The sequence below is a fragment of the Delphinus delphis genome, chromosome 2 (assembly GCF_949987515.2).
Source record: "Delphinus delphis chromosome 2, mDelDel1.2, whole genome shotgun sequence".
Taxonomy (NCBI): domain Eukaryota; kingdom Metazoa; phylum Chordata; class Mammalia; order Artiodactyla; family Delphinidae; genus Delphinus; species Delphinus delphis.
The window spans coordinates 173,985,711-174,001,439 of record NC_082684.1 but is presented as its reverse complement, the minus strand read 5'-3'; the positions used below and the strand labels follow the sequence as shown (position 1 = coordinate 174,001,439).

Here is a 15,729-nt window from a genome sequence, read left to right as displayed (position 1 = left end):
TTTTTGACCTGCTGCCTTTCTGAATAAAGTCACTATTCGTTGCCCCAACAATTCATCTCTTGATTTACTGGCCTGTCGTGGGATGAGCAGTAGGAGGTTGGACTCAGTAATAAAACTAAAAGCTGGTTTTTTGAAAAGATAAACACAGCTGACAAATCTTTAGCTTGACCCACCAAGAAAAAATGAGAGACAAATCATATAAATAAAATCAGAAATAAAGAAGATATCACAACTGTTACCACAGAAAAACAAAGGATCGTAAGAGACTACTATGAACGGTTATTGGACAACATTGAAGAACTGGATAAGTTGCTAGAAACATATATCAAGACTGAACCATGAAGAACAGAATAACTGAACAGACTGATTCCTAGTAAGGAGATTGAATTAGTAATCAAAAACCTTCCAACAAACAAAAGTCCAGGACCAGATGGCTTCAGTGATGATTCTACCAAACATTTAAAGACGAATTAATACCACTCCTCAAACTCTTCCAACAAATAGAAGAGGAGGGAACAAACTTTTTTCTCAAGACGAGCATTACTCTGATATGAAAGCCAGACAAGGATGCCACAAGAAAAGAAAATTACAGGCCAATATCCCTGATGAACATGTACAAGAATCTTCAACAAAATATTAGCAAGCCAAATTCCACAATTCATTAAAAGATCATACACCAGCATCAAGTGGGATTAATTCCAGGGATGCAAGGATGGTTAAACAACCACAGATCAATCAATGTGATACATCACATTAACAAAACAAAGAATAAAAACCACACGATCATCCCAACAGATTCAGAAAAAGCACTTGACAAAATTTAACAACCATTTTTAAAAATAAAATCTCTCAACAAAGTGGGTGTAGAGGAAACATACCTAAACACAATTCAGGCCATATATGACAAGCCCAAAACTAACATTATACTCAAAGGTGAAAAAGCTAAAAGCTTTTCCTCTAATATTAGGAACAAGACAAGGATGCCTACACTTATCACTTTATTCAACATAATATTGGAGTCCTAGCCAGAGAAATTAGGCAAAAAAAAAAAAAAAAAAAAAAGGGGAAGGAATAAAGACGGGAAGGGAGGGAGGAAGGGAGGGAGGGAGGAAGGAAGAAAAGGTATCCAAATCAGAAAGGAAGAATTTAAACTGCCACTATTTGCAGATGACATGAGACTACAAAGAGAACACCCTGAAGACTGTTAGAACTAAAAAGTGGATTAAGTACAGCTGCAGGACATAAAATCAGCATACAAAAATCAGTTGCATTTCTATATACTAACAACAAGCTATCAGAAAGAGAACTGAAGAAAGCAATCCCATTTACAACAGCATTAAAAAGACTAAAATATTTAGGGATAAATATAACCAAGGAGGTGAAAGACTTGTACACTGATAACTATAAAACATTGATGAAAGAAACTGAAGATATAAATAAATGGAAAAATACTCCATGGTCATGGATTAGAAGAATTAATATTGTTACAATGTCCATACTACCCAAAACAATCTACAGATCCAATGCAATCTCTATCAAAATTCCAATGGCATTTTTCCCCAGAAATAGAAGGAACAGTCCTAAAATTTGTATAGATCCACAAAAGACCCTGAATAGCTAAAGCAATTGTGAGAAAGAATAAAGCTAGAGGCATCACACTTCCTGATTCCAAACTACTTTACAAAGCTGTAGTAATCAAAACAGTATGGTATTGGCATAAAAACAGACACACAGATCAAAGGAACAGAATAGAGAGCCCAGAAATAAACCCATGCATATAGGGTCAATTAATTTATGACAAAAAAGCCAAGAATATACAACGGGGAAAGGACAGTCTCTTGAATAAACAGTCTGGGAAAACTGGACCACCACATGTAAAAGAATGAAATTGGACCACTATCTTACAAAATACACAAAAATTAACCCAAAATGGATTAAAAACTTGAATGTAAGCCCTGAAACCATAAAACTCCTAGAAGAAAACGTAGGCAATAAGCTCTTTGACATCAGTCTTAGTGATGATTTTTTGGATTTGACACAAAAAGCAAAGGCAACAAAAGCAAAAATAAACAAGTGGAACTACATCAAACTAAAAAGCTTCTGCACAGCAAAGGAAACTATCAACAAAATGAAAGTGAACCTGCCAAATGAGAGAAAATATTTGCAAATCATGTATCTAATAAAGGATATGATTAGACATTTTCCCAAAGAAGACATATAGATGGCCAACAGGTATATGAAAAGGTGCTCAATATCACTATTTATCAGGGAAATGCAAATCAAAACCATAATGAGATATCACCTTACATCTGTTAGAATGGCTATTATTTTTAAAAAATGACAAGTGTTGGTGAGAATGTGGAGAAAAGGGAATCATTGTGCACTGCTGGCTGGAAGGTCAATTGGTACAGTCACTGTGGAAAACAGTATGGAGATTCTTCAAATAGCACTACCATATGATCCAAGATTCCACTTCTGGTATTTATCTGAAGGCAACAAAAACACTAACTTAAAAAGATGTCTAGGGACTTCCCTGGTGGCACAGTGGTTAAGAATCCGCCTCAGTGGACACATGTTCGAGCCCTGGTCCGGAAAGATGCCGCAGAGCAACTAAGCCTGTGCTCCACAACTGCTGAGCCTGTGCTCTACACCCCATGAGCCACAACTACTGAGCTCGCGTGCCACATCTACTGAAGCCTGCGTGCCTAGAGCCTGTGCTCCACAACAAGAGAAGCCACCGCAATGAGAAGCCCATACACTGCAACAAAGAGTAGCCCCCTCTGATGCAACTAGAGAAAGCCCGTGTGCAGCAACAAAGACCCAACGCAGCCAAAATAAATAAATAATTTATTTTTTTAAAAAAGATATCTCTACACTCATGTTCACTGCAGCCCTGTTTACAATAACAAAGATATGGAGGCAACCTAAGTGTCCCTGATGGATGAATGGATAAAGAAGATGTGATATATATATATATATATATATATATATATATATATATATATATACACCTATGTACAATGAAATATATTCAGCCATAAAAAAGAATGAAATATTGCCATTTGCAATAAAATGGACTGACTTTGAGGGCAGTACACTAAATGAAAGGGGTCAGACAGAGAAATATAAGTACCATATGATCTCATTTATATGTGAAATCTAAACACAAAAACAATGAGCTCATAGATACAGAGAACAGATTAGTGGTTGCCAGAGGCGGGGGGTAAGGGGTGGGCAAAATAGGCAAAGGGTGTCAAACTTTAGTTATAAAATAAATAAGTTATGGGACGTAGTACAGCATGGTGACTATAGTTAATAATACTGTATTGTGTGCTTAAAACTTGCTAAGAGAGTAGATCCTAAAAGTTCTCATTACGAGAAATAAAGAAGTTGTAACTACTGTGGTGATGGATGCTAACTCGACCTGTTGTGGTGGGTTGTTTAGCAATATGCACAAACACTGAATCATTCTGTTGTACACCAGAAACTAATAATGTAATATATCAATTATATTTTAACAAAAAATTCCTTAAGCCTAGAAACCTTTTGGAATTTTAGAACTTAAAGAATTCATGTGTTAAATGATGTTAAGTTGTATGAAAATCATAACTTCCATTAAAAAAAAAACCATGCTGCATAGACTGTAGATCCTCATGGGAAGAAATTAACACGAACAAGAATAAGCAAAGCCACCTTAAATGACTGAGACCTTAGAGAGGAGAAGGGTTGACTGGGACCAGAGAGGATGGTAAAAATTGTTAAGATTGCTGGACCAGAAATCTGAGATCTCGAGCTGAGTCCTTGGTCAACGCCTTTACAGACATAAGAGCTTGGGCTGTCATTTAGACTCTCCAAACCTCAACTTCTTCTCTATAGAGGCTGTGTGTTGCAGGGATTGAGGTCACAGATGCTGGAGCCAGCCTGCCTTAGCTCTGAACCTTGGGCAAGTTAACTGACCCCTCTGGGCCTCAGTTTCTTCATCTGTAAAAGGGGGGATGAAAAGAGTGTTTCGCCTATACTTCCAGGTTTCTTAAGAGAATTAAATGGGTCTTATAAAGCACCTTTAATAGTATCTGGCACCTCGTAAGCACTATAAAAAGATTTGCTATTATATCACCATTATAAAATCAAAGAGCTGAACTAAATCTCTGAGGTTGGCTCTTGCACCAGCATGCTGGGATGCTGTGGGCTGAGTCGAGGGGCACTCTGCAGAGCTATTTAAGGGAAATGCTGAGATTGTGAAACAAAACTAATCCATAAACCAGAAACCCTGGATACGTTCCAAAATTTTGTGTAAAGTCAAGGGTAGGGGTGGGAATTGGTGAGAGCCTGGGCGGGTCCCAGCTGGCAGCACCTGTCTCTGTGGGCAGGGGAAGAGGAAGATCTTCCTCTTTTTATACTGGTCAATATGACTAGGGAGATGGAGGGATTTATCATACAAAGAAAGAAAGCCTCTGAGAAGCAAGAGGCTTTGCAAAGCGGGTTAAGCAGTGGTGGGGGGGATGGGCTGGGAGATGGGGGGAAGGTCCGTATGATAAAGTCTGTCTCTGAGACACGAATGTTGTGGTGGGGGGAGGGCAGGTGTGCAAGTACATTTCACAGGCCCTTCACATGGGGTTAGATCACTTTGGATTTGCAAAACTCTCTTTGGCTTCTCAAACTTCCTGTGATTTCCAGTGGGTTTTGAGATGTGCCTATGGAGGTAAAAGCTTGACCATGGGGGGCTCATTGCCCCACACACCTGGGCGCTAGGGCAGGTAGGAACATCCACTGGGTGAGTTGGCGCCGCTGTCCATGGTGCCCCCGCTGTCCAGGGCAGCTACGTGTACCTCCAGCTGGAGGGCACCTGCCCTGTTTGAACAAGCCAGCACTCCCGAGGGTGACGCCTCATGGACCCTGGACTCTTCAGAGCTGGTCGCGTTCCCTCAGCAGCAGGTGCAACAGGTACATGGGCAACAGGGGCAGTGGGCTGAACTCCTTAGGACTCTGAATTGAAATCAAGCTGTGACCATAGCCATGACCTCAGACCGGTTCCTCTCCATCAGCTTCCCTTATTCAACCTCCAGATCCTTAGAAGTGTGATCAGGTGGAACATAATAGGTTTTGCTTATAGTTAGGGAGTTCGGGATTGACATATACATACTACTATATATAAGATAGAAAACCAACAAGGACCTGCTGCATAGCACAGAGAACTCTGCTCCATGTTATGTAACAACTAAATGGGAAAAAATTTTGAAAAAGAATGGATACATGTATATGTATAACTGAGTCACTTTGCTGTACACCTGAAACTAACACAACAGTGTTAATCAACTATGCTCCATATAAAATAAAAAGTTTAAAATAAAGTGAGTGCCTCTGGGCAACAAGAATAAATAAATAAGATAAAGAATAAGAGGGAGGGGCTCACGCTGGGTGTAAGCATTATGACACTTGGAGGGAGGCTTCCCACAGGAGATGGCAGACTGGGGTCAACCAGAGGGCCCCCCACCATCTCTCCGGCTCTGGAAGTGAGTCAAGGTGAAAAAACAGTAAGGAAATATTTGAGTGACTGGTTTGGAGGCTTGAGTAGAAGATTGTAAAGACATAAAAAGGTTTGATCTCCATTCCCTACCAAGGAAAGACATTTCCATGAGCCGAGGTACAGCCCCGAGAGGTAAACTGTGAAAATGTGATAAAAGAACGGGACACTGATGATGATGATGGTGATGACGATGTTGATTTAATATTTATCGAGCCTTCAGTGTTCTCCAGGCACTGTGCTTCAGGAACAGTAAGCATCTCATACTGACCCCACCACAACCTCACAAGGCAGGGTCTATTTTTAGCCCTATTTTACAGAAATAAAAATTGCTCAAAGAAGTTGTAAGTTTATTAAGTGGCATTGCTGGGATTCCAGTTTAGCGCCTGAACTCTTTTTTTTTTTTTTTTTTTTTTTTTTTTTTTTTTTTTTTTGCGGTATGCGGGCCCCTCACCGCTGCGGCCTCCCCCGCCGCGGAGCACAGGCTCCAGACGCACAGGCCCAGCGGCCACGGCCCACGGGCCCAGCCGCTCCGCGGCACGTGGGATCCTCCCGGACCGGGGCCCGAACCCTCGTCCCCTGCATCGGCAGGCGGACTCCCAACCACTGCGCCACCAGGGAAGCCCAGCGCCTGAACTCTTAATGCACACAAGAGCCCCAACCTGATTGGTCCAGTCTACCCTAGCAACCAGCATCGTCACAATCCACCCCTTCCCCTCCAGCTTCGAAGAGGAAAGGAAGTTGTCAAAGTGCAGTATCGGGCTCGCCTGCTGGCGCAGTGGTTGAGAGTCTGCCTGCCGATGCAAGGAACATGGGTTCGTGCCCCGGGCTGGGAAGATCCCAGAGCCGCGGAGCGGCTGGGCCCAGGAGCCATGGCCGCTGAGCCTGCGCGTCCTGAGCCTGCGCGTCCTGAGCCTGTGCTCCGCAACGGGAGAGACCACAACACCGTACCGCAAAAAAAAAAAAAAAAAAAGGTGCAGTATCCTGAGAGGGGCGTCTTACAGAGAGAGGCACAGTCGCATCTCCAAAGTCTGGCTTCTGGAAGGGGTGGCGGAGGGGTGATCATGGCTGTGATTTATGGCCATATTTATATACACCCTGGTCCTGGTCAGCACGTGGCATCGGAACCACCTTCCCAGGCCCTGAATTCTGCCTCACAGTAACGTGATACCAATTCTCCTTTCCCTAAAGAGGGCCCTGTCAGCGGGTGATGGATGTTCAAACAAGATTTCTGTATGACCTGCTCCTTCGTTTTTATTCCTCCGGGAGCATTTCTAGTTCAGTGACTAAAAAACAAATCAATCAGCGAGTAGAAATACAGTGGAATCCTAAATTTAGGCCTACTAAACAGAAATACTCCTAACGTTATTGTGAAATCTGGTTTCAAGGAAAACACCATTTACCCCAAAGCTCAGTGAGTAACACATAACTTACATGACTGAGAGGATGACCATGGTCAGCCACCCCAAGTTTAGACTCTGTCCATATTTAGAAGGCAAAAAGTCGTCATACTATTTTTATCATTACCACTCAATTTTGAGGAGAAGAGAATTTCTATCAATTTTTAAGATTGCTTGAGGCTGGAGGTCCAGCTCAAGCTATCGGGTTGCTGATAAGGATTAACACAGAGCCAGGTATAAGGTAGCATGGGGGGAGGGATGGCCAACCCAGAAAGGTACCCTCAGGAGCCACTACATCCTATTCTTAGGATGACCCTTGCAGATGACCTCTGATGGCCAGGTCTTTGCTTACAACCAGAGCACACTGGTGTTGGGTTGCAAAATACTCACTGAAAATGTCCCTCCAAATCCTCCCGGCAGCTGACTCCTGTTAATCCCTCTACATCCTCGGCACCACCTCATCCAACGTCAAATTAAACCCACCCTAGATGAGCAGATGCAAACGAGTGTCTATAGGATGGGTAAACAACAAGGTCCTACTGTACAGCACAGGGAACTATACTCAATACCCTGTGATACACCATCATGGAAAAGAATATGAAAAAGATGTATATGTGTAACTGAGTCACTTTGCTGTGCAGCAGAAATTAACACAACATTGTAACTCAACTAGACTTCAATAAAATTTAAAAAGAAATTAAACCCACTCTAACTTGAAGGTTACAGAGTAGCTCACATCAAGATGTTTAATTTAGGGGCTTCTCTGGTGGCGCAGTGGTTGAGAGTCTGCCTGCCAATGCAGGGGACACAGGTTCGTGTCCCGGTCTGGGAAGATCCCACATGCCGCGGAGCGGCTGGGCCCGTGAGCCATGGCCGCTGAGCCTGCGTGTCCGGAGCCTGTGCTCCGCAATGGGAGAGGCCACAACAGTGAGAGGCCCGCGTACCGCAAAAAAAAAAAAAAAAAAAAAAGATGTTTAATTTAGCCAAGCCCCAAACTACTCTAAATTTGAACTGGGAACAAACTCATCCATCAGAGTTTTTCTAACTAAACTGGCTTAAGTTAAGGCTTCACGCCAAAATCAGAACGTGCTCATAGAAACCCAAACACGGTTGGTTCCGGGTGCTTCTTTTGCGTAACCTCCACACCACGTCGACCTGTACAAAGAGGTTTTGTTCAGCGACATATTATCCTCCAATAAAAGGACGACAAAGCTCTACGTGTCGGGGCCGCTTACCTTTCAAGGCAGAGATGAATAAAAGTGCTACCTGCGAACTCTTCATCCGGTAACTCCCGCGGCTGAACCGACGCTCACAGGCGAGGTGGAAAGAGCAGGGGGCCTTCAACCTAGGAACTCAGGTCTAGTGTGAGGCTTGTCGGGCGTTAATCAACTTAGTGGGGCAAGAGTCGTGCGCCTGCGCTTTCCTGACGCCAGGTGTGTCTGGTCTCCATCACGCCAGTGGAGCTCGGGCGGGGGGCGGGGCATCCAACCGGCAGCCTCAGCATCACCTGGAAGCAGTTCAAAATCAAGCCCCACCGCAGACTTACAGCCTCAGAAACTCTAGGGATGAAGCCCAGCAGTCTACACTGGGAAACACCCTCCATCGGTCCTAATGTCCGCCGAAGCCAGAGCACTATTGCATTACGTCATGATACTCCCTTAAATGAAGCTCTAACGACAACTGAAGGAGAAACCCCCCTCATTCTGAAATCAAAGAAAGGTTGAAGAAGATTGTGTTTGGGTGCACGTGGCAAAGACTCTCTACTGGTAAGTGAGGAAGTAGATGTATTTGATGCAGCGCCATGAGTCATTCTGGCAGTAAAATGGGCTTTTTTCCCTTGTCAAGATATCTCATTAAAAAATAAGAAAAATAGTAGGCATCTGTTTTCCAAGAAAAATGACTAAAGCCAGAGTTATTTTCTATTTTAATGATTTTGCTAGGTTATCAGGAATGTTGCTTGTACATTTCATGACCTTACCTACTTAAATAATGTTTAGGGTTCTATATTTCCTCAGAAAGAGCATAAAAATACGTTTCACTTAGTAATATTATTCTCGTCAACACACTCTGTTAAATCTGTGACACTTTACGCATTACATCTACTGCCCGACTCAAGTTTTATGTTAAAATTTTTTGAATTTCACCTTTTGTTTCCAGTTCTCTTTGCCGAGAACAGATTTCCTTTGCTGCTTATAGAGAAGAGTGCTGACACAGTAGCCTTTAAAATTCCCAAGTTTGCTCATTTAAGAGCATTTCTTAGCCAGTGGGTCACACTTTCAGGTGAACTATTCTATATTGTTTTGTTTTTTTAGCGTTGATTCAGAATCTGACATCCAGTAACAGAAGGTAATACAAACCATCACATTAAAACAAGACTTTATTACATTTGTTTGTAATTTAGTTTGCTTATGGTTTATAATTTTAACCCAACAGACGTTTGTCCACTTCAAATACTACAAACAAACATCCTTTACTAGGAAAAAAAATTTTTTTGGAAGTTTTACTAGAATTTAGAGCGTATGAGTTACTAAAAAGGTGTGAGTTCCATCACAGTGTTGGAAACTAACAACAAAAATTCAATTAAGTACAACCTGACATTTATACACTATAGAAACAAAATTGCATTATACAATCAATAAGTTAATGAACTAAAAGACACACTTCACCTAAGATAAAAATATTTAATTTATAAATCACTATAGAATACAACAAAAGAAACAAAATGATGCCATTGAAATTGATTTTTGAAGGATTTTGAGACTCAACTTATATTTTAATATTTTGTTCATATATAGCCAAGAGTAAGAGGGAAAGCCAACCTAGGGTCAGTCCAAAGTTCTGCAGAAGAAACATCAACCACGGTCGCTGTGTTTGAACATGAGTCATTTCAGGAAGCTAAAAAAAGAATAAAAAACCAGAATAAGATCCAGATATATTCACTGCTGGGAAAAGTTTGGTGGGAAAACATGAGAGACTCTGTTATTCAGAACTTAATAACCTTTCAAATTCCCCAAACAGTTACAAAATGTTTAATACCTACTCTTACCAAAATTCTAAAACATTAGATAAATTAAGCCATTTGATTTGGTTAGAAGGATCTTAGTGATACCAGAAATCTTAAAATGACAGACCTATCAACGGAAAGCAAACCCAACTCTTATTTTTATTTTTGGAAAATGCTTCAATGTGCAATAGATAATAAATGAAAGGTATCATTTTTGATCGTTCTGTTGGGTTTATGAAGTTGCTAAATTCACTGGCTATTACGAACCACATACTTGTTTCTTTTCAAAATGATGACCGAGGTCTTCCTGACCTTTGGAACAATAAAGGCATCATCTCCTAAGGCTATATTTTATTCTCGGAGAGAGAGATGGCAACCGCTTTATGTTTGTGAAATGCCGGACGCCATTTAGAGGGAAACGTTCACTCAAGCATCTGTGTGAAATGCCTCACTGTGTTTGTCTCACATTCTTTCGAATCCCTCACCCTGAGAAGGTCAGAGCGAGTATATCTCTCTCATGACAGTCATTTCTATTGGAGCACAGGCTCAGGTCAACATGGGTTGGAGACTGAACTCCGCCTTGGCACTGCTGACATTTGGGGCTAGAGGATTCTCTGTTGTGGGAGTTCTCCTGTGTACTGAAGGATGTTTACTTAGCAGCATCCCTGATTTCTATCCACTAGACGTCAGTTGTACGTCTGCCCCTAGTCATGACAACCAAGAATGTCTCCAGACATTGTCAAGTGTCCCGTGGGGGCTAAAACCACCTCTGATTGAGAACTCCTGGGTCCTTTTGCCTAGCAAGAGAAGGGCCAAGCGTAAAAAGTATGCAAGGGCTTTAGATGCATGGCAGTGGAGAACAGGCTGACGTAGTTTTTCATGCCTGTATGGGAGCATCCGGTATATATATACCTTTTCAGATTCTTTTCCCTTATAGGTTATTACAAAATATTGAGTAGGGTTCCCTGTGCTATGCAGTAGGCCCTGTTGATTATCTATTTTATATATAGTCGTGTGTACATGTTAATCCCAAACTCCTAATTTATCCCTCCCACCACCTCCCTTTCCCGGTTGGTAACCGTAAGTTTGTTTTCTGTATCTGTGAGTCTCTTTCTGTTTCGTAAATAAGTTCCTTTGTGTCATTTTTTTAGATTCCACATATAAGTCGTATCATATGGTATTTGTCTTTCTTTGTCTGGCTTACTTCACTTCGTATGGTAATCTCTAGGTCCATCCATATTGCTGCAAATGGTATCCCTTGCTTTTTTTTTTTAATCAAAATAATTGGCTCTGTGATAACGTGCCATCCATTCAGGGGTACCTTCTAGCAGCTCACCTTTCCCTCGAGGCCTTTCAGGATGCCCTGGCAGAAGGTCTTATGTGACATTTGCTTTCATTTACATCCATTTTATCATGCCCTTTCTTATATCTTTCCCCCTCTCCTGTTTACTCCTCATAACCCTGTAAGAGGTAAAATTATTAACTCCTTTCAGTTATGAGGAAACACTGGCTCAAGGAGGATGACGACTTATCCAAAGGCACACAGACATGATGTCAGAACCAAGACAAGGAGCCAGGTCATCTCATTATCGTAGAGGATATACAAACACCTACAAAGACCAGCTTTCTATCTGAAATTCACCTGTATTATGGCCAATACATTTCTAACTAATTAGAAAAAAATAGAAAATGCAAACACTAGAAATGTCCCATTAGGCATAAACTAGCCACTGCATGTGATAAAAATACGTAGCAGAATATACAGATATCACACTGCCTTCGTCATAAAAGACATCACATTACGGATTCTGTTTTTAAGGCAGACGATATGCACTGGAAAAAAAGCTATAAGACTAACTTTGTACACCTATAGAAACAGACAAACAATGAAAATCAACATTTCAAAACCCTCTAAGGAGATTCTCACCCTGATATGGAAGCTTTGATCTCAATTTGGGTGGCCTGTCTGAACTTCCCATGTCCACGTGGTTTGGTAAGAAAACCCAGCTAAGCTTGCTTTTGAGACAATACTTGGCCCTCTTTTGGATGACTGTGGATGATATGTGAACCGTAATATCTCTTGGGTACATACCAAAATACCAGAGAGTTCTGCAGAAAGTCTTTCCAAAAGATACAAACATAAAATGCCAAGGCTCAGACCACATCTGATCACAGTATTTCACTTGCTCCAAATCTACCCACATTTAAAAAAAAAATTATTTATATTTTATTTATTTATTTTTGGCTGCGTTGGGTCTTCATTGCTGCATGTGGGCTTTCTCTAGTTGCGGCGAGCGGGGGCTCCTCTTCATTGTGTGCGAGCTTCTCGTTGCGGTGGCTTCTCTTGTTGAGGAGCACAGGCTCTAGGCACTCAGGCTCAGTAGTTGTGGCTCGCGGGCTCTAGAGCGCAGGCTCAGTAGTTGTGGCACACAGGCTTCATTGCTCCACAACATGTGGGATCTTCCTGGACCAGTGCTTGAACCCGTGTCCCCTGCATTGGCAGGTGGATTCTTAACCACTGCGCCACCAGGGAAGTCCTACTCACATTTTTAAAATAATTTCAGTCAGCAAATTTTGAAGGAAAATAAAGGTCCATTTGAATTAATTTTCAAGAGCATTTATTGTTCTTTTCCTCTTTTTAAAATGCCCAGCAAGAGGTTAGATGCCACGATTTTTCCCTGGCTTTCAAGTGAGAAAAGACCCCTTTTCCTCCAGGGCAATTAAATTCTGTTATTGAACAGTTTTACAGATGTTGATTTATAACCTAAGACCAGAGGGGTGAAATGATGGATAGAGTGTGTTAACACTGAAGTAAAATGTAGAGAAAAAAGATGAGAAATGTTAGTAAAACAGCCTTGCCCAGAGATAGCACTAGGAGAAATGTTCTTTCGATTTCTTCCAGATATTCGGAAACCTTGAAGTACAAAGTCCTTCCTTTTTAACCTCCATGCTTGGCAAGTTCCTCAAGTCAGATCAGTGAATGTCAAGATATGATAGTCAAGGTGTTGTCATTTTCTGGAAAATAATCTTGACCTAAGATGCAACTCTTTAACATACCACTCAGTTCTTTTTTTAAATTTTCAAGCAGGCACAGGAAAGAAATTCCCTGAGATGCGCAAAGCCCACATAGTGACGGTGATTTTTCTACAGATAATTGTCCTTGCAAGTTCTATTAACTAATTCAGAGGTAGCTATGATGGTCAACTGCTGACTAGGATTTCTGAACATTTTAGAAAGTGATAGTAAATAAATGTTTTACACTTGAGTCCATCCCGATAATTGTATCCTTAGTCAAACTGAAGCTTTAAAATGAATGTTCACAGAGAAGCTAGAACACATCAGGAAGGAAAGTGGATAAATACTAATATCATGTACCATGTAGTAATGAGATACTAGGGAGGACTTGTCACACAAAAAGGGTGGTCTTTAAAATATCCTCTGAAACTAAGATTCTGTCTCTCCTTCTTGTACATCTAAGGTTCGCACTCCCAGGCCATACAAAGACTTCTCTGTCCATTTCCACTGGTATTCTGAAAACGCTTCCTTGTTGGTGTCATTAAACATCAATTACTGGATTTTGCAACATTTACCTTCATTACGGTTCATAAATGTACATGCTAAAAAAGAAATCTCAGTGTCCAATATTTCTATTGATATAATACACTAAAAATTTCAAAGGCCTTTCATTATTAACAATGTACAATTCAAATATAGAAGTTCAACATTCATTTGTGGAAGACACTTGGCGATATCCCTTATGAAGGTAAAATTGCAATGCAAATATTCTTCCCCTCTCAGGAATCCACAGCTTTTGGCGTCACCAACTTTCAAGAGAAATGATCTGTTTCTCCATTCATGAAGCACAACTAACAACTGGTTTGTGCCACCTTCTTTTCAGAGGGACCTTAAGACCCATCGTGCACACTGAGTCGGGTATGTATTTGCCTTTGGTAAGAAGAACCATGCTTATTCCTAAGAAACATGATGAGGAAAAAAACCTCAGAAGCCTTTTTGTAGGGTGTCCTAATAATGTTTAAACTCTTTAGGGGCACACATGCAATGGGTTGGTCTGTCACATTTGTAAATGGCTTAATTTTGTCCTTGCAGAAGGGTCACTTCTAAGAACAAAATGGAAACTTGTTAATGGAAGTCACCATTTGGTTGGCAAATCTGCAATGATCTGTTTGCATGTGCAACTGTACACTTAATAGTTGTGTCACCTACAAATTGGCACTTGCCAGCTACCTCTAAGGATTAAATTATGAGCCGATGCGGCTGCTGACCTTCTACACCTCCTGAAAGGAGTTCAGGGTGGAGATCAGAAATGAGGTGCTCTGTGCTCTGGAGAAAACTGGCACAACAGGTCCTCAGATAATTAGATATTTTCAGGAGATGATTTTATGAGCCCAAATCTTGCATCTCCTCATATCTAGAAAAAACACTAAAATCCTTCATGCTGACATCTGCTCCTCGTGACTAGCTAATCATGAGATTAGCAGAAACCTTCTGCAAAAAATATGTGCTTGATTGCATGGACTCCCCCTTCACTAAAACCACATATATACTGACCTTCCCCCCCACCTCTCTGAAGCAGTTTCTCAGAGCTATCTGAAATGCTGTCTCCCGGGCTATAGTCCTCATTTTGCCCCAATAAAACTTAACTCACAGCTCTCACGTTGTGCTTTTTTTTTCCCGTCGACAGTTGAATATCGAAGACTTCTGGATTCTGGTATGGCATGTAAGGAGATTACAAGTCACCAATTCATCCTAACAAGCGAAAAACTGAGCAACCTCAAAGGTTAACCAGCCTTCTTAGATATGTCAGAGAAGTGAGGTCACAGGGCAAACTGCTGGCCTACATATTGAAAGACAAGAAGACACAGAGAGAGAATCACAATTTACTGTAGCAGAAACCAGCAGCAGGAACTTTTGTAGGAACCAGCGCCAGGGTAGGGAAACTGGAGCTGTAAGTGATGGATCGTTAGAGGCTGAGTGTAGACAAGCCTAAGCGTTAAAAGCTTCAGGGGGAACCAGTCTTAAGGAGGCCTTCCACCCACACACTTTTGTGAATTTTACTGAGAGGAGCTCTACCAGGTTCTCACAGTGAATATTGGAGAAAAATGCCGTCAAGCTTCCAGACTTCAGAGCAAGGAAAGTTATCAGGGAAAAAGATGGGCATTAGATAAGGAAAAAAGAGTCAATGCTCCAAGAAGACGTAACAATCCTTAATGTGTATGCACCTAACAACAGCATGTCAAAATACATGAGGCAAAAACTGATAAAACTGGAAGAAGAACTAGATGGATCCATTATAGCTGGAGACTTTAGCGCGCCTCTTTCAGAAACGGACAGGTCCAGGAGGCAAAATATCAGTAAGATCAAAGTGGAACTAAAGAGCTGGACCGTCAATCAGCTGGATAAAATTGACATCTACAGACCACTCCATCCAATCACAGCAGAACACACATTCTTCTCAAGCTCACGTGGAACATTCACTAAGACAGACCACATTCTGAGCCATAACGCTTAATAAACTCAGAAGAATAGGAATCATACAATGTCTGATCTCAGATCGCAATGGAATTAAACTAGAAATTTATGACAGAAAAATAGCTGGAACATCCCCAAATACTGAAGATTAAACAACACAGTTCTAAATAACATGAGTCAAGAAGAAATCTCAGGAGAAATTAATATTTTGACCTCGATGAAAATGAAAATCAACTTATCAAAATTAGTGGGATTCAGTGAACATAGTGAATAGAGGGAAATTTATGATTGAATGTATATGTTAGAAAAAA

General features: G+C 41.2%; 1 protein-coding gene across 3 annotated transcripts in view; it reads right to left on the bottom strand.

Annotated features, from left to right (window-relative positions):
- Positions 1 to 9,351: 9,351 nt before the first annotated feature.
- SLC39A12 (solute carrier family 39 member 12) overlaps positions 9,352 to 15,729 on the bottom strand; it is a 67,961-nt gene continuing 61,583 nt past the window's right edge. For all 3 annotated transcript variants that reach the window (XM_060003789.1, XM_060003790.1, XM_060003791.1), the window contains one exon: positions 9,352 to 9,819. In XM_060003789.1, the coding sequence (XP_059859772.1) occupies positions 9,691 to 9,819 (129 nt within the window). In that variant the 3' untranslated portion in view covers positions 9,352 to 9,690. The remainder of the gene's footprint in view (positions 9,820 to 15,729) is intronic.